This window comes from Melospiza melodia, chromosome 4, assembly GCF_035770615.1.
Source record: "Melospiza melodia melodia isolate bMelMel2 chromosome 4, bMelMel2.pri, whole genome shotgun sequence".
Taxonomy (NCBI): Eukaryota; Metazoa; Chordata; class Aves; order Passeriformes; family Passerellidae; genus Melospiza; species Melospiza melodia.
The window spans coordinates 17,423,672-17,448,321 of NC_086197.1; the positions used below are offsets into that span (position 1 = coordinate 17,423,672).

The 24,650-nt window shown below is 41.6% G+C and overlaps 1 protein-coding gene across 6 annotated transcripts in view; it reads left to right on the plus strand.

Annotated features, from left to right (window-relative positions):
* The window catches only part of FGD4 (FYVE, RhoGEF and PH domain containing 4), a 91,599-nt gene that overhangs the window by 18,863 nt on the left and 48,086 nt on the right, over positions 1 to 24,650 (plus strand). The window contains exon 1 of one of the 6 annotated variants that reach the window (XM_063154076.1): positions 2,836 to 3,131. The exons of 2 other annotated variants lie outside the window; for them this stretch is intronic. Coding sequence is in view for 2 of the 4 variants with exons in the window: in XM_063154073.1 (XP_063010143.1) it covers positions 12,816 to 12,891 (76 nt within the window). In the remaining 2 variants the exon portion in view is untranslated. Of the gene's footprint in view, positions 1 to 2,835; positions 3,132 to 4,817; positions 4,837 to 12,783; positions 12,892 to 15,476; positions 15,699 to 24,650 lie in introns of those variants that run through there. 3 more of the 6 variants (XM_063154078.1, XM_063154073.1, XM_063154075.1) reach the window with 3 other exon arrangements.

Consider the following 24,650-nt stretch of genomic DNA (forward strand, 5'->3'; position numbering starts at 1 on the left):
TACCAAAAAGGCACACCCCACCCCACATCTAATTTGAAAAACATACATTTCTAAAGCTTAGTTTCAGACTTGACCAACCTGAATAAAATGGCAAAACCTTGGTCTGTCAGATAGCAGCTGGGGCTGGAAAAGCTGAAGCACATGGTGCCATTGTTGTGGAAGACAATCCTTACAATGGAATTAGTTCAGGACACCGGATGTCAATATGTTCTTTATTTCCCATTCATGTCTTCCAGCTAAAACCAGTTTATTCCTAAACTTCTGTCCCTGAGCCAAACAAGAAGGAGAGATGACTAAATTTTCTTTTCTTTGTCCACCCCTCCTCAGAATCATTTTGGATGCGCTGTTTTCCTCTGTCCCTTTCAAGGAGCTTGAATAAAACTTTTGTCATATGAACAGAAGAGACTTTTTTAAGCATTGGTCCATGTATGTTACCTATTGCCTTTACCAAAGATTGTAGTGTGTCCCATTGTCCCTTCCCTTGTGTGATGGCTGCTGCATGTAGTTCATTTTTTTTCCATTGTGTCTTTGTAAAACCAGACCTAATAATTAAAGAAATTCCAAGTAAGAAGCTGAAACAGATTCTGACTGCTGTTGCCCTTCATTCTGCTTGCAATCCTCCTATAATGAGTACAGCTAGTTCTTGTTCAAGAACAGATGGTCTAAGGGTTTTTATGGTGTATGGAACAGGTTTTCCAATACCAAGATGGCTTATAATATTTCAGTAAACAACTTAATTTTTAAATACAAAGTTGGAATTAACATAAATCTAGAAAACTGTTTTGTAGGAGGTGTCCCTTTCATGATGGAAAAAAGACCGAAACTGAACTTCAATCCCTATAATTTTGAAGTAATTTTGCTAATAATTATAATTGCTCCATTTTTAAACCCCAGAAATGCATAAATGCTTAAAGATCTCTAAGTACATCAAACCTAATTTCTGAGTCACTGTCTTTATTTTTAAGAGGCAAAAAGGAAATGCCTTTCATGATTCTTTAATGCTGAAATTTTTTTATTATTAATAATTGGCAAGTTGAATAGGATACTGGTTTTTTTCCCTTACTTTATTTTACTGCTGTTGCTGATGGTTTGGTGTCCATATAAGCTTAAGAAATTTTTGATGATGTAAAATTTGCTTATTTAGAGGAAGAAAATGGATTGAAATTAGCAGCATGAGTCAGAATGGTCTGCTAGTCCTGAAGGGCAAGTTGGCAGACCTGGGTTTTGTCCCACACCTTTCACCAGTATCCACAATAACCTTGTGAGTTCCTTCTGAATTCTGGGTCCTCTTCAGCTTTCTGTGATGGGGACTTATGGGTTGATTTCAGATATTCTTGTGCCGTCTGAAGGGCTTCCAATGGTAACGCACCAGCAGTTTAACAGTGGTGTCTCTTACCAATGTAAACTTCACTGGGCTTGCTGTGAAACAAAATAAACATCCTTGTGCAGCAAGGATGAGGAAAATGAAAGATTTGGGTGGGAAGAGAGAGAAAATCATAGAGCTCTGTGCCTGAAACCACTTGCAGAAGAAGTTGTGCTTTTGTGATGGTGGGGTCCAGCTCAGGGTTTTTCAGTCTTTTAGAGGAATTAAAGCTCTTCCGCAGGACCGGCTAGAAGATCAAAGGAGAAAGGAAACAATTTTCCCTTCCTCAAAAGAATAATTTGCTAGACCTAAGTTAGCATGCAGGAACCTGAGGTCCAAATTTGGTGCAGCTTCAAGTAAAATTACCCAGGTTTTTGACAAGCCATTAGTCATAAGCACTGAGTGGTTTTGAGAAAGTTTGTGTGAGTCAAGGCTATTGTACATTCAGTGTTTCAAACCTTAAATATTTCGAGACTGTGCAACTCATCAGTATTTAAAACCTCAATATGTTCTTTCACAGCCCTTTTATTTTGCAGAGGAGATCATTATCGGCTGGATGTGAAAAGCTTCACTTTTCCCTGCAGACATCACCAGTGGGAATTTTCTGAGCTGCTGCACACACCTGCACCGTAGGTGTGGAGCTGTGCAGGGCCTGGCCCGGTGAGAGCAGAGGTTTCAGGCACACCTTTGATATGGAAAAAAAGGCTTTTCCAGACACGCCTCTGCTGGCAGTGCAGCAGGGACAGGGCAGTTCTGCCTGCTGCTGAATCAGCATCCATGCCGGCTGATGCAGAGCAGATGAGCCCGGGGACCAAAACAGAGGGTCTTGTTGAGCAATGGATTATGGTGTCTTGAGGGGAGCAATTTCAAAGTCCGGGAGATAGAGATCAGATACAGGCAGCAAACGTGCTGAAACCAAACCCATTCAGGGGAAATAAGCCTGCCTTCAGAAAATCATTTTGTCAAGGGAAAACCAGCTCAAAATAGCAAATAGAGCTCCCGCACAGCATCACCTCCATCTCAGAGGGCACACACTGCAGGGCGGGCAGTGCCAAGGTGAGAGCTGGCGGCAGCTGTTGTTCAGGTGCGGTGCCCGCCTGCTCCCCGTTTTAACAGCAAATAGAGCTCTCGCACGGCATCACCTCCGTCTCAGCGGGTGTTTCACCCACCTGCACCTTGGCCAGGCAGTGCCAAGGTGAGAGCTGGCGGTAGCTTTTGTTCAGGTGCGGTGCCCGCCTGCTCCCCGTTTTAACAGCAAACTGAGCTCCCGCTGAGCATCACCTCCGTCTCAGCGGGTGTTTCACCCCTGCACCCGGCGGGGCGGGCAGTGCCAAGGTGGGAGCTGCTGGCAGCTGTTGCCGAGGTGCGGAGCCGCCTGCGGAGGCCGGGCACCTGCCAGGCATGCCCAGTGAGCCGCGGAGCCGGCTCTGCTGCTGCCGCTGCCGCTGCCGCTGCTGCGCTCGGGCTGAGCGAGGCTGGAGCACAAAGGGCGCTTGTTGCCCCGCTCCCCGGGAGTCTCCCGGCTCCGGCGCTGGCTGGGGAGGGCTGGTTACCATGGAGGCTGCCATCTGTTCGCTCCCTGCTGGAATGTGATTATCCTCGCTGCGTTGGGAGCCAGCAAAAGCAGGGGAGCGTGTGCTGCCGGCAATTATCTGCAATGGAGTGCGTTAATGGAAGGCTGGAATTAGCTAGCTGGAGGAGCGCATAAAAGGATTTTTACCAAAAACTGTTCATGGTTTCTAGCCGAGAGGAGCGAGCTTTTCGCAAGGTTGGTGCTAAATTCGTTTTGGGTGTAGGTGATTTTTAATTGATGGAGTGGCTTTAAGGTTTGAGGATGGCAGCGCCACGGAAATAATGCTTATTGTTAGGAGGGTGTGGGGGGATTGTGTTTTAAGGATCTTCGTTTGTCTGCTGCAGTTCAAGCAGTTTAATCTGGGGTAGTTCAAGTAGTAAGTGAGAACAATAACTGGCCGAACTGACACAAATGGAGCGATCCATAACTCTCCTCTTTATGAAATGCTCTTTGCTGCCAGAGCTGTTTGATTTACGTGTCTTTTCACGCTGCTTGCTTTTTGTCTGAGTGATTTCTTTTTGGATGAGATACGTGTTTGCTTTTCCTGCTAGCACCAAGGGTGAGACGAGGGGGAAATGCTGGAGCAGAGCTGGTGATACAATGGATGTTGAGGGTGTTTTATGCAGTTTGCCCAAGGAGGCAGCGTGAGGGAGGCAGAATGCAGGAGCAGGTTTCCACTCCTCGTTCCCACCCTCTCTCCCTCTTTCTAACTCGCCAACTGACCGAACATTTTGGGCTATTTCTCTTATAGAGCTTAGTTGTATAAAGACTTGGCATGAGTTTTTGGGATTCTCTGCAAATACTGTGACTGTTTTGATGGCAGGATTTAATATGAAGGGGAAAATAAAATTAAAGGTATATCCTTGTGAGGTTTTCTTGTCCTATAAAATACTTTTTTTGCTGTGTTGCACGAGCTAGGAGTATTATTTTTTCCCCTAATATTTGCATGATGAACATCTTACTGCACTTAAATGAGGGACATGAAAATTTTGCCCCCCAAAACTGCAAAATGTTGCTTCAGCAGATGGTTTTAGTCACATATGGGCTTTCCCTTTTCAAATAAAGGTTTTATGCTGCATCCATCTCACCAGAACTGCCATTTTTATTTGGTGCAGGGGAGAACACTACTAGAGGCTGTTAATTAAAACTGTGTCAGTGCTAATTCAACCTCTCTGTCCTCTGCTTTTAAGCACTGAAAATATCGGGGCATTGGAGTCTGGATGGAAAGTTACTGATAGAGTTAATAAGTCACGATTGCAACATATTTGACTAAGATAAATTTTTAACCTACAAGATGCTTTTCAAGTCTTGGTGCCTAACAAAAGTGTGTGTGGGAGGTTGAGAGGGTTTTTATTTCTTTGAGTACTTTAACTGTTTGTGGTGGATGAGCTGTGCTTGTGGGAGGCTGGTATATGTGCCTGAAGTCCTTTCAGACATCATGTAACACTCTCATGTTGGTGGAATTGTGTGAGCACCCGTAATAAAAGCTGTATCAACTTGTAATTTAAAAAAAAATCCCCTTTTTAAAAATTCCTTTCCTTCCCCAGAATTTAAATATTGCATTGCCTTTGAAGTTGGTAATTTATGCAAAACTTGCTCTTAATGGGCTGCAGTGGACTTGCTCACACGTGCAAGCGCCGAGTCTGTAATTGCATTGTCAGGAGGAAGGGGGCAGGTTGGCTTTTGTCCTTGGGAACAGATCAGACTTTCACCCTTCAGGTGTTATCCTGGACCTGCCAGGAGTGAAGGGCAGCCCTCCCAAGGTCATGCTGCTGTGGGATGTGTTTCTCTTCCCTGCTCTGTTTCCAGGAAGGCAGCCCCCAGGATTCACTGTCACTGCCTGTGAATCACTGTCTCGCTGGCAAGCCTTCAGAGACAGCAGCATCCCGAGGGCAGGAAGGTAATGGCTTGGGTACCCTTTCCAGAGGTGATTTCTCCTGATTGCTAACTGGGGCTGAGCCTGTTTTCCCAGTGCCTCTGCTAAACCTGTGTCAAGGATAAATAGGGGACTGCACATTCTGTCCTCTCCAGCTCTTGTATTCTCATGAGCAGCATGCAAATATCCAAATAGTCTTAGGCAATCAATTTTTTTTTTTAAATTTCTGTCTTGATTGGTCTATATGTGTCTGTTGGATATTTTTTTTTTATTATTAAATTTTACTTTAGGTCACTAGGTCAGTGTTGATTTGTGGATGCAGGATTTAAAGGCTAGACACTGTTTAATCCATTTGAGCATCTGGCCTTTCACAGTAGACATCCCATTTCCATGTAAGAGAGGAACTGTTAAATGTCTGGTGGAAAGTAATGACCTTGTTTAAGGGCTTTTTTTTCTGTTTTTAGTCTTAGGTAGGTTAGTACAAGTGGCTCTGATGTTTATGCTTAATGCAAATAAATGATTGTCAATGTAATCTGCCACATGATCTCTTGAAGGAGATTTAGTCTAAAATACAGGCTCTGGGGGCCAGCAGAGACAATGGGTCATACTGAGCAGTGATTTGGTTGGGGTGATTTTAAGTGGGTAAGCTAAACTTAGGTACATCATCTCACAATAAAAGGGCATTTTGAATAAGCACTCAACTAAATAGTGTCTAGAAATGCAACCTAGTATATAATGAGCTCATAATAATCTTGTTTATAGTGTCTGTACTCACTAAGCTTTCAGGAAACTTGTCATTAAATGGTAAAATCCTGAGTCAATATATAGGAAAGTGGCTTGTACATAAACGATCACAATTGTTTGCTTCAAACAGACAAGTCTTTCTGCTTTTCACTTGACACATGACTGTGGAATGCTGCTTGACATGACTTGGGTTTATTTATACATTGTTTTCGGGCTGCTGCTTGGTGGAGGTTTTAAACACTGCTTCATTTTCAATGCGCTTTGTTTTTGCTGTGTACTCGTGTATGGTGAACACTAAAACAAAAACCCAGAAAAGCTCAGGCTCCCGACTGTCTCCTTACGGCAGCATGGCTGTTTCAAGGTTAAAGCCTGCAGCTCCCTCTGAACGGCCAGCTGTTTTGGAAAGTCCTGGTGCCTGTTTACAAACTGTTCCCTTTGCAAGTTCCATGGAATAATGGAGTTCTCCAGCCTCTGGATGTGGGAGGGTAAACCTGCTGACACAGACACTGCTGCTGTTGGTCTGTTTGCTGGGCCTTAGTCATGTAAAATTGCTGCTGCTTTTTTATGCTTTCTCTGGGTGGGGTCAAAATTCAGGCATTGACACTTCTTGTTCCCACGATGCTGGAAAGCACTGTTCCAGATTTTAGAAAACATCAAATTGGTTGAATTTGTTCTAAAGCTGATCACCATCCTAAACCTCTGCAGTGAGATGGGGAGTAACTAAATGGGAGAGACTGGAAGATGAATTATTTTTGCGAATTGTGGTAGGTTTTTTTAGCCTTTTCCAGAGGGGCTTGCATTTAGTAGAGAAGCACTTCTGTCCTTCCTTGTGCTTCCACCTCATTAAGGTGTCTACTTGAAGAACCTGAAGACTCAGAGGTGTTCTGCAAAGAGTTTCAGAAAGCATTTCTCCCAAGTAATTGTTATTCAAAGTTGGAAGAAGAACAGGATGGGAAGAAATGACTGCCGACAACAGAATATCTTGAAGGGGAATTTTTTCCCGCCCAGTTCATCCAGTTCCTCTTACTATATAATTAGCTGTTCATTTTAAGTATAAAAATACTACTTGGACTTATAAGAGCCATGGGAATTGTTTATTTTTTGATTAATATCTCAGCAAAGTAAGCCCTTGAGTACATTTGGGAATCTGGAGCCCAGGACTGGAAGGAGCCATTTGCTCACTGAGGGGTTTTTGTGCAGGATTTCCCCTCTGCCACCCTCAGTCACAGGTAGCCTTATAACTTACCTGCCATTTAGATAATCAGCAGGCTTTTCTTCTGGCATACTGCAAATCACAGACTCTTATGGCCATGGGAAACAAACTTTAAAGAGAGCTTTAAACTCTGCTAAATGATGAGAAGTCAGTGTTACACCATGCTTCAGAAATGAGCAGGAAAGGTTGAACTCATTGCCAGTGCCACGAGATCCCTGTCAGCAGCAAAGTCGAGCAGGCGCTTTGAGACATGGATTCTGCTCTCAGGATGATGCTTTCTGGGCTCAAGGCAGTCTTCAGTGCCTCAGATGAATGGTAACCCAGGGCAGCCAGATTTTGAATTGAGGGGAGAATAGCCCTCTAGTCCTGACAGATGGCTAGCAGAAGTGCTTTTTCAAGTAAAGTGCTTTTCCAGCTGCTGATCTTTGGAGGAACCTTCATGGCAAGTTTTTGTGTAGTTCTTCTGGCCTAACTGTAGACATTTTCTGGCTTGTGCCTTCTTAAGATTGTACTTTTTTATTGTGGTTTTCTCACTACCACAGATGCACTTTACCTTCATGGGAAGGGTGTAGGTGCAGCTAACCCTGCTATTAAACAGTGTTGTGACTTGTCTGTTCCACTTCTACTTGTAGCAACACTTACCAAAAACCAAAACAAAACCCATGTTCACCTGCTCAATTGGGTGTTGGTGTGGTTTACAGTTCTAAGTATATTTAGAGAATTTTTTAGCTAAGATTGAAACAAAGATTTATGCAAACCTTTGCTGAAAAGGCTCATGACCTGAGGATTGAGGCTGCAGAAAACCTGAATTGCAGACTTTTCTACAGCCAAGATTTGTTTTGAAGCCATAAAGTAGTGCCATGGGTGGTGTGGTGTATTTCCTGGAGAGGTGTTGAACACAGCTGCTGTTTGAGTAGTAGAGGGAAAATTAACTCAAGAGATTGTAATAATACTTTAAAGAACAGCTTGATTCTTTAATGAGTCATTCCTGCAGGGCAGGGCCTGAACTTCTCACCTGGAATTTTTCTTCATCTTATCTCCTCCTCAGTATCAGCATCCTTTGCGTTCTCCTACGCTGCTGTCCTATTTTGTACACCAGCCAATATTTATTTTTTTTTTTTATTCTCCTCCATTCCTAAGGAGGTCACTGATGCTCAGGAAGATGAGTGAAAGAATAACGTGGCTTTTTGTGATTCAAAATAGTTTTTTGGCTTCCCATAGCATGCTTGTAGCAGTTACTCTGAGATTGAGACAGAGAAGAAATAATTTACGCTCATTTTACTTGTTCAGTGTGGCTGGGTATTGTTCAGCTCTGTAAAACATCGAAAGGCTTCACAGGTTATGTAAGATTACCTGTTGCCTTTCTTTAAAGATCCTGTGCCACTTTTCTCTGCAGCTGAAATAGTTCTCTGGCAGCTCTATGTGTCACAGCAGTTTCCAAGACTAATTTTGATGTCTGTTCTCTTCAGTAGCTCTTCTCTTGTTCACGCCATTGCTTGGAGCCTTATGTTGCTGTTATGACTCGGCCACCCACTAGAATGGAACTGGCAAGTGTTTTAGTCCCTTGGCTTGTCAAGATTTCTGTGTGTAACTCAGCTTCAACTGTGGAAGCTGCTACAAACACTCTCAAAGATAGCTGCTGTAAGTCAAAATAAATTCAAAGGCTCAGTGATGGAATTAGAGCCTTGCCTGAGAACTGAAACACAACAGTTAAAATCCAATACGATGGAATACTCACAGTTAGCAGTGTGAGCACTGTTTGCCCTCAGTGAAGTCAGCAATGCTGCACCCCTCTGTTGTCTGCTAGCACCCTGTTATTTTGGGGGAATGCTCATTTTGAAATCTTAGTCTGGAACAGTGTAGATGAAGAGCCCTGCCTACGAATTTTGCCCACTTGCTCTGCAAGCTGTGGCCTGGTTATGTCATAAGAGACTGAACATTTGTGTGTGTATGTGTTTATAAAGCTGATTTGATTGATTTTAAAATACAGTCCTTCTAAATTAAAATTTTCAAGTTTGTCATTGATTTTACTGGTCTTATTCCTGGTGTTTCTCTGGTTTGCCTGAAATATTCCAAATATTCCAAAATTTTCCCACTGTTGAAACATTCTGAGAACTGTAGAATACTTTTTTAGTTGCTGCTTAACACAAGACCAAAACTTCAATTGGCAGGCTGAGATTTTTTTTTTTGTGTATGTGTGTCTTCCATGGAGTGTCCTCAGTTTATATGAGCAGAAGTGTGATATTCCCTCAATCTGATACTAAACATTTTCAGTGCAAAACAATGCCCAGGACACAGTCATGATGAGAGGGAAAAGCCTCTCAATCCAATGTGATCTACTTATGCTCTTTGATACTCCAGTCTGTTCATAATGTTTTAATGGATTAACATTTTCTTTGCATTGCTTTAATCCTGTTTATCACAAAATCAGATGGTGGTTTAGAATTTCCTTCCATAAGAAAGACAGCAATGAAACCTGGCTGTGTCTCTTTTATAGCTGATATCTTTTCTAATTCCTTTTTTTTAGAGTCCAGAGATAGCAGTAAAGGAACTGGGGGGAAAGCTTATTGATTGTTCTTGTGTTGAAATAAATGATGAAAAGTCATTACTGTCTGGCTGATGAGGTCTGGTGTGTGGATGGCAATAATTTAAAGGAAATTACAGTTTCATTAGTGAGGATGTGGTCTCAAAGGCTATGTTTAACCATCAGCACAACTTCACTATATAAAAACAGTCACAGCTCTCTCTGATCTTTGACCCTTACTGCTCCAAAAGCTGAAATACACTTCTACATTCTCTTATTTGTCACCACTGTATTTTTACTTCTCCTTTTGGAATCAAATTGGTTTGTTAAATTCTTTGTAATCACTTTTCTCTGGATAGTTGAGGTACACAAGGCTGGATGGACTGGAAAAAAATCAGCTCTATGTATTAATGGCAGGGCAGAAAACACCCTGCAAAGAAGGGTCCAATTTGCTGACTGTCCTGTAAATACTAGATTATATTGGCCCTAACAGGACAAAGTAAGGAGACTGCAGCTGCAGGTGTATTTGAGGCTGAAGGAAAGAATTGTGAAACAGATGGTGACATTTTTTTGTCCTGGTCTGGTGAAAGATGTCCTTGTCCATGCAGGAGGGCTGGACTGAATGCTCTCCATCCAAATCATTCTATGCTTCTGTGGTTTTTAGGAACTGACCTGTTCTGGAGAAGCTCATCTGATAGTTCTTGTAATGTGACAGGGAGGGTGGAGGAAGGGGAAAGGGAAAATGTCTTGTGCTTTCAAGCTTCTCCTCCTCAGAAAGCATGGAGTCAGAGCTAAGGTGGAATAGCTTAAAAATGCCTGCACTGTCACATATTCTGTTTAAGAAATGTAAATTGGATTCAGGGAAAGACTAAACAAATTCATGGTGAATATGGCTTTCAGCATCTGCACAGTTGCACAAATGACACGGATGATCCATAAACTGATGCTGTAAGCCATGGGGCTTGTGTGTTTGTTGCCTTCTGCAGTGGATTACCCAAACATTCCCTACTGCTTCTTGTCAGATAAAGAATATTTTTCAATCATTTTTTTCCCCTGATCATATTTTGTGTACTCTTATCTAGCCCAGCAGAGTATTAATGCATTCTACTCTGCTGTTTGTTGTGAACCCTCCATGCAGGTTTTATTAACTCAAACCAAGAACAACTGGTACTTTATTTTTAGTATCTAGCACTGCCCTGATTTGATTTTTATATGGAAGTGAAATCACAGTCCCTGCAATTTGATCTGCTTATTTTGTGAATCTGTTTAGATTTTTAATGTGGAGGGGGTAATTTTAAAGTTAGGAATTCAGCCTTTCACTGTGCTGCTGAATCCAATGACAATTCTGTGTGGTGGTCTTCCTGGATGGGGTTATGGCTTTTTTTGTGGGATGCACATGTGCTTTGTGTGTTTGTGTATGACCAAAAGCTGCATTAACTGGAAAATGAGTCTGCCTCCCTAAATCACAACATGAATTTGCAGGATATATATTTATTGTTTGTATATGTAGAAAGAAGCTTTTAGAAATAAAATCTGTTAAACTATTTTTTAAACAGAAGAGTTTGCAAATCACACCCAGTTGATGGAGATACACCCTTTGACCACTTTTCATGTCTAATACCAGAAATCCTTTAACAATTGCTGATCTTTACTGAACAAGATTAATTGACAAAAAACCCCACAGATTCCCGGATTTTAGTTTTTTGTTGTTTTTGTTGTTTTTCAAGTATGAAAGGTAGTTAAAGCTACAGAAATCCAGCTTTATATGTCAGTGTAAAACACACAGTTACCATAGGTCCTTTTTTAAACTCTAATAGAATAGAAGGCACTCAGTGATCTTTGAAATAGTTCTCTGATTTCATTGAATTGCAACCATTTCATTATTTGTTTGGAGTGTTTTGTAGTTGTCTGTATTACTCTTACTCTTGGACTAAATTGCAGACAAGATGCTACAGTGACAAATCTGTGCAAACAAAAAGGACAAAAAGTTCTTTTCCTCTAAAAATTTCTGTTGTGTGTTATTTGAGCACAACCACAGGCTTTCCCTTTGGGACACATAATACAGCTGAGCTGGAAGGAAAGAAAAAAAGGATGGAAAAATACTGTTATTGACTTTCTAATTATGGCATGGTAATTGTTCATCACTTCTACCTTGAGATTGCTTTTCTTGCAATATAATGAAGTCACAATCTCCTTGCATGTGAACCATGAGAGCTAGGGAGGAGAGTGATAGATGTTCCTGGTTTTCTGAATTTCAGAGGGGAAAATGTCCTTTCAACAAATGTGTTTCTGTTGGGCTGCAAATCCAGTGTTTCTTAGTATTTCTCACTTTGTTCAGGGTTAGCTGCCCATATTTTTAAAGATGATATTGCTTTTCCTTGTTGCAGCAGTCCTGAATACTCATTTCTAGATATCCTCCTTGCCCAGCCCACTTCTGTGTGGACTTCACCTCCTTGTTTTTCTGGTGATCACTAATCTCTGGAGCTCACTTCCTTAATATAACATTTCCCCCTATCCTTTTATTTAGTATATGCCTGCAAACCCTGAGATGTGACTCTTTCTTCCTTCCTTACATGCCACTGGGCAAAGCTTGAAGGATGCACTTTAACAAAACAGCAGCTTTAAATAAGTTGTGTGCTTTGAGGGTTTTTTTAATATATTTGTTTAAGCCATCCAGGCTTCTGCCCAAAATCACTTGTTACTGATTTTAGGCTATGCCATGAGTGATGAAAAGGAGAGCATGTGGAAGGTCTGACAGCAGTGAGGGTCACTTTGGGACACGGCTGTGTGGTGTCCTGTAGCTGATCCCATTTCCCTTAGAATAGCTGGGACACAAGTCCAACCCCTCTGCAGAATACTGCCCAGCTCATGGCTTTTAACAGCATCTCAGGAACTCTTTGGGGATGAGGAAGAAGCATGCTTTTATTTCTGCCCATGTCCCAAATCCTGTGATTTTCAAGTTCTGGGGTGTAACGGAGAAGAGAAAGGGGGGATCAGTGTGAGTCAGCCACAGCTGCTCTCTGGGAGCCCTGTGAAAGGGACCTTCCTCTCTTGGGCTCACTGAGATGTCTGTAGACCTCTCACATGGAAAAAGAAAGTTGGGAGGTGTTTCCATACTGAAATCCAGAAGTTCTCCTTTTGAATTCTGTGTCAGGGTGCAGGTGGGTTACTGATCCTTTGGCTGGGACAAAAATCCCTCTCCATCAGTGGCTTACACAAACTGTGCATCACTGTTCTGATGCATGACCCACAGCAAACCTTTCCAAGCACTTTGTGCCTGAAGTGAGTCTGCAGGGAGGAGGGGAGAGGCAGAAGCCAGCCACACTGGGGGCAGGACTGTCACTGTCACATGAGCCACTGTGGTTTTGGGGTTGTGTGTCACAGTGACACACTGCTCACGTAGCTCTTTAATACTTAGCTCAGCTTTCCAGGTTTCCTAACAGTGCTCATGTGACTTCCTTCTCAGCTTCATCACATTAAGAATATTCAAATGAGTTGTGTACACAGTTTGAGTCCCCTTGTATGCAAAATGGGGAAAGTACTGACAAAAGCTGGTGTTCCTTTGTTTGTATTCCAAGTGCTTGGAGGTGGAAAAAAAGTAAGTGCCTTCTATTTATTGTGAGGTGTTTGTGAAAACTTTCAATTATTGGAGTGAGGCAGTCATATATGAGCCAATAATTTTGATTTGGGGTAACATAGTTTCATAGAACTAGTCTGCTGTGCAAGGACTAAAGGGCATACTGTGTTTAGTCTGTGTAGTTATTCTGATTATACTAAATGATGGCAACTTATTATCTTAGTAGTATGACTTTTACGACACTTTAATGAGAATGTTTTATTTAACTAGATGTTCTCTGTGTCTCTTTATCTGCCTTTTAGAGAAAATTAAAAAAACTAATCTTATTTTTAAATTAACTTTTCTTTAAAGTTCATAGGCATGTTGTGGTGACAGGGAAGACATAGCTGCACCTCTTGTTGATGAGTTGGCAGCTTATACTTGCATTGTGCAATTCGCATGTTTCTGCTTTTAAAGAAAGCAAAGTTGGGCATAGAACACTTGTGAAACCAGGGTAATAGGTTAATGAGATATTCCCCTCTAGCAGTTTAATCTCTTCCAAATCCCCTTATCTGCTGGCTAATCAAATAGATATGGAACAATTAATATATTACTTTAAAAAAAAAAAGGAGGCGTTAATTACGTATTTCAAAGATGGGCAGTGGTGACTTCTTTATACCTGTTCAAATGTTGCTACTTCTGGAAGTGAAATAGGATCCCCAGTTTCCTTCATGTGTGTAAAATTCCTTCTTTCTGAGTGGTAGCAGAGCTGCAGTGACTCTCCTTGTCTGGCCCCTGCTTCTCCTTGTGTGACCTCTTCTCTTCTCTCGTTTCTCTCTTCTCTCCTCTCTCCTCTCTCCTCTCCTCTCCTCTGTCAGTAACAATTTATGTAGCTGCTTATCTAAAATAATTGCTTCTTTAATTTTCTGTAGCCATTTGTCTTCTAGTTTTCTAACCTACTATATTGTTTGTGTCAATATTGAAACCTATATTGCTGATTCAATCTGAATTTAAAATCAGGTATTTGTATGACAGGCACTGTCAGTGGTTTTCCTGGGCTGGGGAGGGCGGACCTGGCTGAAGAAAGGCTGGCAAAGCCCTCATTCACCAGCAGATGGACAACCCAGACTCCTGGGGAAAGTGGTTTATTCCAAATGTGGGAAACTGAGCAGAAAATTTGCCTTCTCAACAAAGGCTTTCCTGGAGCAATAAGGTGTTCTGTTATAAAGGCACTTTGTGTGCAAGCCCAAGCAACAGGGGCAAGTTTGAACTCCTGCAGGTGAACTTTCAAAACACAAATAAAACTTATGCACTGGAGTCTTCTTGGTCTGATTATGAAACTCAGCTAATTCTATTTTTTATTTTACTGGTGCATTGATGACCCAGGTGAATAAAATGTGTATGTGTCTTTAAGGAGCCTGGGGTTACTTTCAAGAAATATCAGGGATGAGGAAATGCAACTTCCTAGCTCAGCAGTTTAAATACTCAAAACAGAAAGAAAACTGGTAAATCTTGGCCAAGGTGCTAAAAATGTGTTCCATTTAGGTTTCAAATCCATGTGTGTGGAGCTTGCATCTGCTCATCTCGAGATGAATAAGGCACCAAAAATGTTGAAATGACAGGAGGAAAGTTGTTTTTTTGCTGGTTTTGGCAATATCCCTCTTCCGTACAACATCTGTAATAGAAAGGAAACAATTAGCTGCCCAGAGGGCTGTCCCCTCAGTGACAAACACATTCTCAGGGTTTGTTTTGCAAGTGTGTTCCCTGTAACCCTTGTTGCTCACCCCTCCGAGCAGCTCTGCAGTGCTGTGAGCGTGGGGATGGTGAGAGGCTGGAGACGGAAGGGGCTGCAGGGAGCTGTGGCTTGGGCCAGTGCAGAGGTTGAAAATGATCTCAGCTGCTGCTGTATTCTGATTCATATTATCAGAATTGGCAGGGCTGGATTTAAATCCCACGGTTTTTCTCCTGCTGAGATGAATGTGTGCCAGCTGGGGATCACATGGTGTGGGAGCGCTGAACAATAAAAGAAAGTTACTCGGGGTAACTTCCCTTTCCAGTTAATCCTTTTGCTTTTTGAAACTTTGTATTTCTTCAGTTAATAATTCACTCTAATATCTTTGTATTGTGCCCTGGAGCACGATACGTAGTTTATGTCATTTTAAAAATAGATTTTAAATTATTCTAATCAATTTCAAGCAATGCAAAATAAACTAATGTTTTCATAACAATTCTTTAATGTCGACTCTTTTGGTCAGTACTCTGGTATCCTTTGTCCTGTATACCTAATTCTTGGTATAAATTTAAAGAGAGACTAGTAAATGCAGAGGATTTGACATGAGCACCATGCATTAAAAAGGGAGAACAAAGCACCAAACAGAAAAATGTACTAGCTTGTCCTTTAACCTTGATGCTGTTTTAATTTCAAACAGCAACACAATGAAGAGTAACAAAACTTTCATAGTGGCTGAGGTATTAGACAAAACAACTTACAGCAGTCCCTCCTCCTCCTCCTGCTTTCTCCAGCAGTTTGTAGGTTACATAAGCAGATTTCTTTGTTTTTCCCCTTTCCTCGTGAACAGACTTCACTCTTTTCTCTGAGCAGACTGCTTTGCTTACGCCTCTCCCCTCAGCACAGGCTGGCCCTCCGAGAGGAGGAGCATCGTGTGGCTGAGCCCCAGCATGTGAACTGTGAGCACAAACCGAGCATCTGGGGAGAACTCCTTCCTGGCAACTTGTAGGGCTTGTCAATGGCATCAGTGTGAGCCTCTGGTGGGGTCATTGCCATTGCAAAAGCAGCTCCTCGTGCAGTGGTACTGGATTACGTTTGCAAACAATGTCTTCTGAACCAGGTAAGGCTGACTGGGATGCTTCTGGCAAGCTTTAGTCTCTTCAAGGCTTGGGGTGTGTTTGTGTGCAGAGACGCCAAGAGTTAAACTTTATACTCTGAGGCACATAAACCGGTGAACATCAGCTGCCTTGTGATGCAATACAGCTGGAATGCTCTGGCGGATTTTTGCTCCTATTTGCAGTAAATGAGCTTGAAGTCTCCTGAACGGACTGCCTGATACATCTGCCACACCAATAACCCCGCTGCTTTGGGCTTGTTTTGCTGCTGCTTTCACCAGCTCAGGACTTTCTTAAAAGCCAGTCCGTTTTTTGATGTTTGTAAGTGGTTTCAGTTCCTGGTTCATTTGCCAGATTCACTGAGCTGTGTTCATAGCTGTAAGGTTTCTAGAGGACATATCTATAAGAAAGCATTACCTCTGAGATTTTGTTTTAGGAAGTAGGTGTACACTTATGACTTACAGCCAGCTTTGCACCTATAATGTTGCAATAATCCATTTAACTAATGCTTATGCTACACTTAATGTACAGAATTTGCTTCCAGAATTTTAAAAGAAACTCACATTTTATTGCACCATCCAGTGAAAGGTTTGGATTTTTGCCATTGTATGCTTGTAAATGAGTTTTAAAGAATACTATTAAAAATACTGCTTTACTTCTGAGTGCATTTTTCAGTTCTGAGAAAAACTCAGCTTGGGGTAAGTTCAGTCAAAAGGCATACCCAAGCCTAACACTTAATGTAAAACAGCAAATATTCTGAATTAGGTTTTTCACAGAGAGAGGGGTGATGCTGATCTGTGGAAGGTTTGGGTTTAGCATGCCAGTCTCCCTCTCTGGAAAGCCCTCTGAGGCTTAAGAGAGGGAAGGAAGTTGCCAGCAGAGTGAGTTTGAGATTTGCTAGAGAAGCTCAGAGTAGATGTATGCAGATAGCTCTACCCATTTCTCCTGATTTCAGTACTTGTGAGCATCTGCTTTTTTAGGGGGGTACAAAGAACACTTGTTTTAAAAAATTGGCTCCTTATGTGTTTTATGAGCAAGTTTGAAACTGCCCTTTCCCCTCTAGCATTTAATAATCAACTAAAAGGATGGGAATCACAGCTTTCCTCCCACTCCTTAAATACCATTTTGTTGTATCCAGAGAAGAATTTACATGTGGATGTAGGAAACTTTCTGATCTTTCCCTGATCTGTCTCTTAAGAGCTGTTCTCTAATGTGTATCCTTTTCCTTTAAATGTGACAGGAACCCTTAGGGATCTTTCAGGAAGGATAATGTGGTGTTATAACCACTATTTCCTCTTTCCCTTTGGCTTGCTTTCAGTCTGCAAAGGCCTAGGCCTACAGAATTCTTACATGTAAGAGTGGCAGTCTGAAGGTCAAATAGAGTGGTGAAGCTGTGACTTTTGGGGGTTTTTTGCGATTAACTATGTGATGCACAAATAAATTTTTACAAGCTTTAAGGTGACATAAATTATGCTATCAGGTGTAGAAGAACTGTGGATATAGACAGTGCACAGAGAAAGGGTGACAGCAAATAATTCCAGTCTGTGTGGGTTTTAAATCAAGTGGACAGATATCCCTGGATCCCCCTAAGCAGTGTCAGAGAAGCAGCGAGTCTCTTGCTGAAGCATTGGCTGCCTCCAGTCTGAAACACAAAGAAATCCTTCCAGTGCTGAATGCTGGGACTGGGCGAGAGGGCAAAAGGAGGGACAGTACCTGCAGGAAATATAAATTCACATATCAGTCCATTCATTGCTATCACCGTGGGCAGTTTGTGCAGTTGAGTGTCTGCAGGTACCTGAGCAAAGCAGTTTTTCCAAGCACTAAAGGCCACAACAAATATGGAGAATGTACCTTTCATGGAGTGTTGATGTTTTTGAAGACTCAAACTTTATAGATTTATGTTCTTTTAGTGATAGCATTCACTATAAGGGAAAAAACTGATTTCAAGCAATGGCTTTTCAAAGGGTCACTGATACCATGACTCAGAAGTCAACAGGGACTCCAGTGTTTTCATTAGTGCCACCATTATGCTTTTCTTTGTGCCTGCAGCACTGAGTCTTATCTTAGCCTTTTCGTGATATGTGGTGTATAAACAGAAAATGTCTGTTGGTTTACACCAATGCTTGTAAACCCAGAGTATTTGTTGAGTCTACTAAAAATTCATAATATTTATGCAATTGTCCTCTATCTCTCTCCTTCTCTTCTGGGTTTATAGTTGTTATAAAACAAAGAAATTTCTTCAGTGTTAAGAATTTGGAACTTTAATGCCTGTGTACTTCTAACAGTTTTTGACAGGCAATTCTCAACCTTGAGAAGGACAGGTGGTCAGGAAAAATAGTCTTTCCTTTACATTGCCATAAGATATGTAATGCATTATGGTTACTCTTGCTTGCCTGTGAAAAACCCCTGCAGTCATGACCCGCCACTATAAAAAAGGAAACAAAAAGAAGGGGAGGCAACAGCTGGTTTACATCATGTGAGGTGGAGAGGGATTGGAGTATTGCCAAACCTTGTATTAGAAAAGAAATTAAATGCTTAACCTTAAACAAATGTTATTTTTACGAGTAATTTCGTAGAGTTTATTTGCTCTCTGTTTTGGAAAACTTTATTCCCCATCATGCAAGCCATCCACTTTTTTTAGTGACTATTACAGTGCTCTTTCTACTGATGCCAAGCGTTGAGGCTCTACGGAGAGCGCTAAATATTACATAGGAGTCAGCAACATTCTGTTGGGCTGCAGTTCTGTGAGCAGCTCAGTGATCCAGTGGGCAGCTGCTGCCAGGAGGCTGCCAGGTCCCTTCCTGGGGCTCTTGGGCTCACCCAGAGCCAGCTCAGCTCGTTCCCACTGTACAAAACTCCGGTGTAAAAGCCGCGTCCGCTCGCCCGGGAGCTGTGCGCGCTTACCCTGACCCGGAGAGAAACCCAGCCAGCCCTGGGGTGGGTAAGAAGGGAGCAGTGGGAGTTCCAGGGATGTGGAGGGATGGAAAAGGTGGAACTTCTCATCGTGGTGGGGGCTGCTCACTCTGGGCTAGCTGCAGTTTGGGTGGGAACAGCCTTTTTTTGGTCTGTCCTGGCGCCCTCAAACATTTGCGTTTTGAATGGTTGCGCATCCTCAAGGTGTTTTGGACAAAACTTCAGCCATTTCAAAATCATTTCTCTTCTTGGAGTCTAGTTGGCCTTAATGTATTTTTTACATTACATTACTTTTTTTTTGTTTTAAATAGCATTTTTCTATCCATTTGCACACTCAAAGATAAATATTCATAGGAATATTAAGCTTTTGGAACAGTATGATAGATATTCAAGTTTGCATATAAACAAGATGTTTAAATTATCAGCTTTTTATAAGTTTTAAGAAATTGCATTCAAAATTCATCATACTGTTGCTGTTTTTCTAATTTTTTTTAACATTTGAGATTTTAAATGTAGGTCTAGGAAAGAGAGGAGAGGGAACTAAGCAATAGAATACTTTTCAATTTTAATCTCTCAGCTGTTCAGAGCATGAAGTGTAAAGCTGTTTCAATCTGTATAATGTTCAAGGGGCAAATGCATTCACGTGCAGGTCTGTTCACCTGGAGTGAATTCTGTGGACAGTACAAAGAGAGGTCATTTCTGGCAATTAAGGGCTAAGGGATTTTTTTCCCCATTTGGATTCCAGGCAACTTGTATTTGGCTTCCTTACATAAGGATGATCATGAGCCAGTGGGTTACTGTGAAATGGTGATTAGTTTCTTGTTCCTTATGGAAAGGAGGTGATGTAAAATCTGGCATAATTGTGCTAGGCTTTACAGAAACTGGACAAGGAAGGTCCTTCCTGAATGATTGCACAGGAAGGATCTAAATGCACTTAAACGAGGCTTTTTGTAGCTATTCTTCACTTTTTTCCCTCAACCAGGTCAAAAGCAGGAAGCTCTTGAATTCTTGTGAAGTGTCCAGCTTGGGGTTCTTTATATTTCTGGTTTGGTGCAGCGAGCATTGCCTGGGAGCTGCTTGTTTGGGAGCTGCTGGTTGTTAATGACTTGGCAGGGAGGCTGGGGCTCCTGGGCAGCCGGGCTGGGGGAGGAAGGCAGCGGCCATGGGCGGCCGTGGTGCTGCACCGCTGGGGCCCGGGGCTTCTCTGCATCCCCACCTCCCTCTTCATCATAAAGTTCACGGGTTTGCATTCACTTGTAACCTTTCATGTAACAGGAAGCAGTGCCTGGTAGCCTGTTGTAGTGCTATTGTGCTCTCAATACCCTGCTGCCTCTTCTATAATTAGAGCATAGTTCAAACCATCCGTTTTTAGATAATGCTTGTTTTTATTACTTTTTTCCCTCTCTGTCCCTACTGTTTTCTCCAATCACACTGAGATATGATTCAATAAAATCAGTGGCTACTTGCTTCTGGAAAGAGAATCTTGTATTCCTTTCCCTATCAATAAATTTGCATCTTTGCCCAGGCTCCAGTGCATCTAAGGTGAACGAAAGCGTGGAACTGGCTGCTTTATTTTTTGGGCAGGGTTACATTTCTGATGGCTCAACTTTCCCAGACCACATCCTGAGGCTAGATGGGCGCCAGCCCTGGTGCACACGGAGGGGTGGGAGGGGAGTGGGTGGAATGACTTGTGTCCGTGACAGCTGGCTGCTGGGCGAGCCCTGGGCTGGCAGAGGCTGGCAGGACACACAGACTGCTCAGCAGCTGGATCAGGCAAACAGTTTCCATCTATCAGTGATAATTTTATTGTCTTACGTTGAGTAATTGACTTCTTTCTGCATCTTTGGCTGTTCTGCATTTTGGATGTACTATATTATGTATTTATTTCTTTAAATTACTTCAGTGTGCCTGTGTTTTACAACTTCTGCCCAGATCTTCTGCAATAATACATCAGTTACAGTTTCAATCTTCTGTAATTAGATACTTTATTTTTTTCCCCTTTGGGTCTCTGGGGGCTTTTTGCTTTGGCTTGTTTAGCATCCTGTTTCTAAAAATGTTTTCTTTTAGTCCTTTTATCTACAGAAATAGTTGATTTCATGTCTCAAAGCATATGGATAGTTTCCAAAATAGCTCTGAGTTGAGATGAAATAACTTCTCAGATAACTGGGCAGAGAACAAGATTGAAGTGTCAGTGACTTGTTAGAGAAGTTCAGAAGCAATGAATACCGTGCAAAATTATGAAATTTATAGTTAACTCAAATTTCTCTAAGCACACTGATATTTTATAATGGGTTATGAATTATAGAAGGGGAGATCTTTCTGTCACTGTCTGAGTAATCCCTGCACTTGCCTGGTAGGTATATGCTAATGAATCCTCTTGAATTATTCCAGTGACTTGAATGAGATAGTCAGATGCATTTTCCCTTCAGCTGACCCCCAGTATTGCAGGTGCCTTCCTTAATATGAAGTTAAATTGGGCAGCCAGCATGGTGTCATACTGTTTATCTGATATATAATAAAAGAAAGAAGAAAATAAATCATCCTAAAATTTGACAAATAAAGTGAAAAAAAAAAACTGGCTCACTGTAACAACCCTTGCCCAGACAAGTGATTCTTCTGTGATCAGAAAATCTGTTTTTACAAATGGGGTGTCTTGTTTAGTAAATAGGAGCTTGGGGCACTTAGTGAGTGATGATTGCCATCTGTGCAGAATATGCTGGTGACAAAAACTTAGTGAAAATTTTCATTGTTGCATAAAATAATAGTTGAGGAGACATTGGTCACCTCATGCAGCTCTGTGGAGAAAACTAAAATGAAAAAATAATTCTGGGAAAACGTGGAGGAGCGTATCCTGTCAATCTTTTCTTTTGGTAGGGTGCATAATCAAAGTGACTGTTAATGCAGAAGGAACTCCAGAAAGCCACACAAAACTTGCTCAAGCCCTTCCTCATCAAACATGAAGGAAGCTGTAAAGAGAGCATGGGATAGGGAGGGGAGCAAGTGCCCTCCAGACACAGAACTCACCCCATTAATGTGCTCCCGTTACCACAGTGGGGGAAGAGGTTGGCAGATGTAGTCAGGACGCTGCTGTGACTTTGTGAAATGCAGTCATGTGAGAAGCAGCTCTTGAGCTGAAAGTTGCCATCAGGAGTTATGGCACTGGCAAAAGGCAGTGCTGCCAAGGAGGGAGGAATTGCCTGAATTTTCCTGGTGCAGAAATGAGACAGTAAATAGCAGGGCAGCTGACTTGGGCGACGGGGTCAACTTGCCCTGCCTGCCCTGGAGTGATGGAGCTGATGCTTCTCATTGTACTCATTTTCTGTTTTGTTTTGTGGCTTTGGATCCTGTGGTTCTTAGCTACATGAAGTTCATGGTACATGGCTGTAGGGTCAGGAGCTGTATTCACTTGCAAGTCTTGTAGTCGTAATAAAAGCAAAGAAAAAATATTGTCCAAATCTGCTGAAAGATTTTGACATTATTTCATGAAGCACAAACCATTAAAAGTCTCTACTAGTAAAAGAATACTATTGCTTATTTTCTCTCTAGACTTTGTGCTTGGTTATACTTGTTCAGAGGCTAAAGTGAAAACAAGGCTTTGGGGGAACATATTGTAATACAGGAACTAAGTATGTGGAAGAGGGGTAATTTATTCCTCCGAACAGAACTCCTTGCACTCGGAGCTCTCCCTTCAGTCATGTGTTTCTGGAGATGTGGTTTGAACATTTATTTTCTCTGTGTACTTAAGAAACCCCCATTATTCATTAAATAGCTGATGAAGTATTCCACCATCAGCAAAACCATCGTCGCAGTGAGTACAAGTGTAGGTGAATAATAAAAACCTCAGTGAAGAAATGGTGTTGTTTGGCAGAGGACCTGTCATAAGCTTCTATTTTCAAACTACAATCATTTGAAGTTCTGTACAGTGCTTTTTGTTTTAATGGAACAGCATCAGCAGTGTATGTTATATTATTTTGCTAATCTGAAATTGAAACAAATGTTGAAAGATAATCCCATTAATTGTTGACTCATTTTAATAAGACTCCCAGCAGATGAGCAGGTTGGCCTGCAAGGAAATGATTATCAGAGCCAAAAGAACAAAGATTGCAGCCAGACAGGACAACAGAGTGAAGCACACTGAGTCTGCCTCCTGTAGCCAGCATTGGCAGGACATTTGTCGTGACTGTGAATTCACCATTCACGTCCTTGCTTTGTGTGATTCACTGTATGCTGAGACTGAGATCAGGGGATTACTGATAAATCTGATTTAGTTAATATTTTGGTACTTCATCTTAAAGCTTGGGCATTATAATCTTGAATTTATTACTTGGTGGCATCCATAGCAACTCCCATCTTTTTTGGTTGAAATTACTGAAAGTTCTATTTCAGTCTAGAAATGAAAGTTACCATGGGAAAGATGCATGATTTCTTCCAACCAAAACAACTGTAATGCTTGGCAAAACATGGGAAAAGCAGCATGGAATGAGCAAGTCTCCTAAATACCTGCAAATCAAACCAATCATCTTAGACCAAGCAGATATGGGAAAATTTGATGTTGGGTTCTGTCACTGATGCTCTGCATAACCCTCCTCAGTTTATTAGAAATGAAACTATTTCAGAAGTTGTTTCTTCTTTTAAAATAATTTGGGTGTTGTCCACAGTTAAACTTGCTGAAGTTTCTTTCACTTTTCCTTCTGTGTTGCTGCTCTGTGTATTTGTTGCCAGTGGTTCACACACTGTTGTGCATACCACAGTCTGGAAACCTTTGCTCTCTGTTACTAAGTAAGGTACCATATCTACCAAGAAGTTAAATATTTTCTGGTTCTTGGCAAGTATCATATAGCAAGTATTTGGTCTGACAGTTTGAAATTCAGTAAGGTTTCCTGTTTAAACTTCACTATCACATGTTATGAGGGCATTCACAGGGGTCATTAAACTAAAAGAGCAGCAGTATTTATATACTTTTTGCAATCTACAATTTATATGTATCATATTCACTTGAAGATTTATTTACTCCATCCAGAAAATGCTATGAAAGGCAGGTAATATTGGTTTGGTAGTTCTATTAATGTTTGTATCCAGTGAGAAATAATAGTTTTATATGGTTTGAATCTTTTTTACTCCCAGAAAATGGTCTACCTTCTTCTGTTGAACTTAGAATATTTTTGCCTGTGTCTGGGGAATAGCTCTGCAAGAAAAAACTCTACGTTTTTGCATTTTGTCAGCATAGGTATCTGAACTAATTCTTTAAAAGAACCTGATCTGCCCCCTATCCTTTGCCAAGATTCCATTTTTCAAAGATAATTCTAAACCGTCTGTTATTTGCTATTTATTTTTCTGGCCAGCACCTTCTTGCAGGAAGAAAACTAATTTATTTGGTGAGACAGCCCTCCTGACTTCAGCCAAAGCTATTTTTTTCTCTATTTGCAGTGTTTGGTTGTCAGCTATTTACAATATTTCAGCGATGGCTCACCACAGTAAAGGCTGGCCTGATGTTTAACCTTTTATAGCTCATCTGCACAGAATATCAGTGTGGAGTTTCTGCACTATTCTGTAGCTGAAAACATTCACAATTCTACCACCACTGCAGTGGGAGAGGTGAGGATGTATCAAAGCACAGCTGTGTCATTAACTCGGAATGATAGCATTTAATAGGAATTGGAGGAAGGAAGATTATTATTTTTTTTTTTCATGAGAGCAATGTTGACTTCCAGACTTCCTACCCTCCTCCTTCACACTCCTAATTCTCAGATAATTTGAGTTTAGTCCAGTTATTATTGACATTGGGTATGCTTCAGCAGTATAAGCCTCTCAGGAGCGTGTCAGCTCCCCTCTCAGAAAGGACAAATCTGTGAAGGGGAAGTAGCAGGTTACTTGAGGCTTAGGTTTGAGGGCAGGTTTGGACACCACTGTGTGCAGAATCTGTGACCTCATGAGCTGGATGTCTGGCTCGGCCTCAGCATGTGTTGCTGTGAGTGAGAAGCTGCTTGGTGCCTCCTTGTTGGTGACCAGGGAGCTGCTGCTCGCTCTTGCTGTGCCCTTGCCAG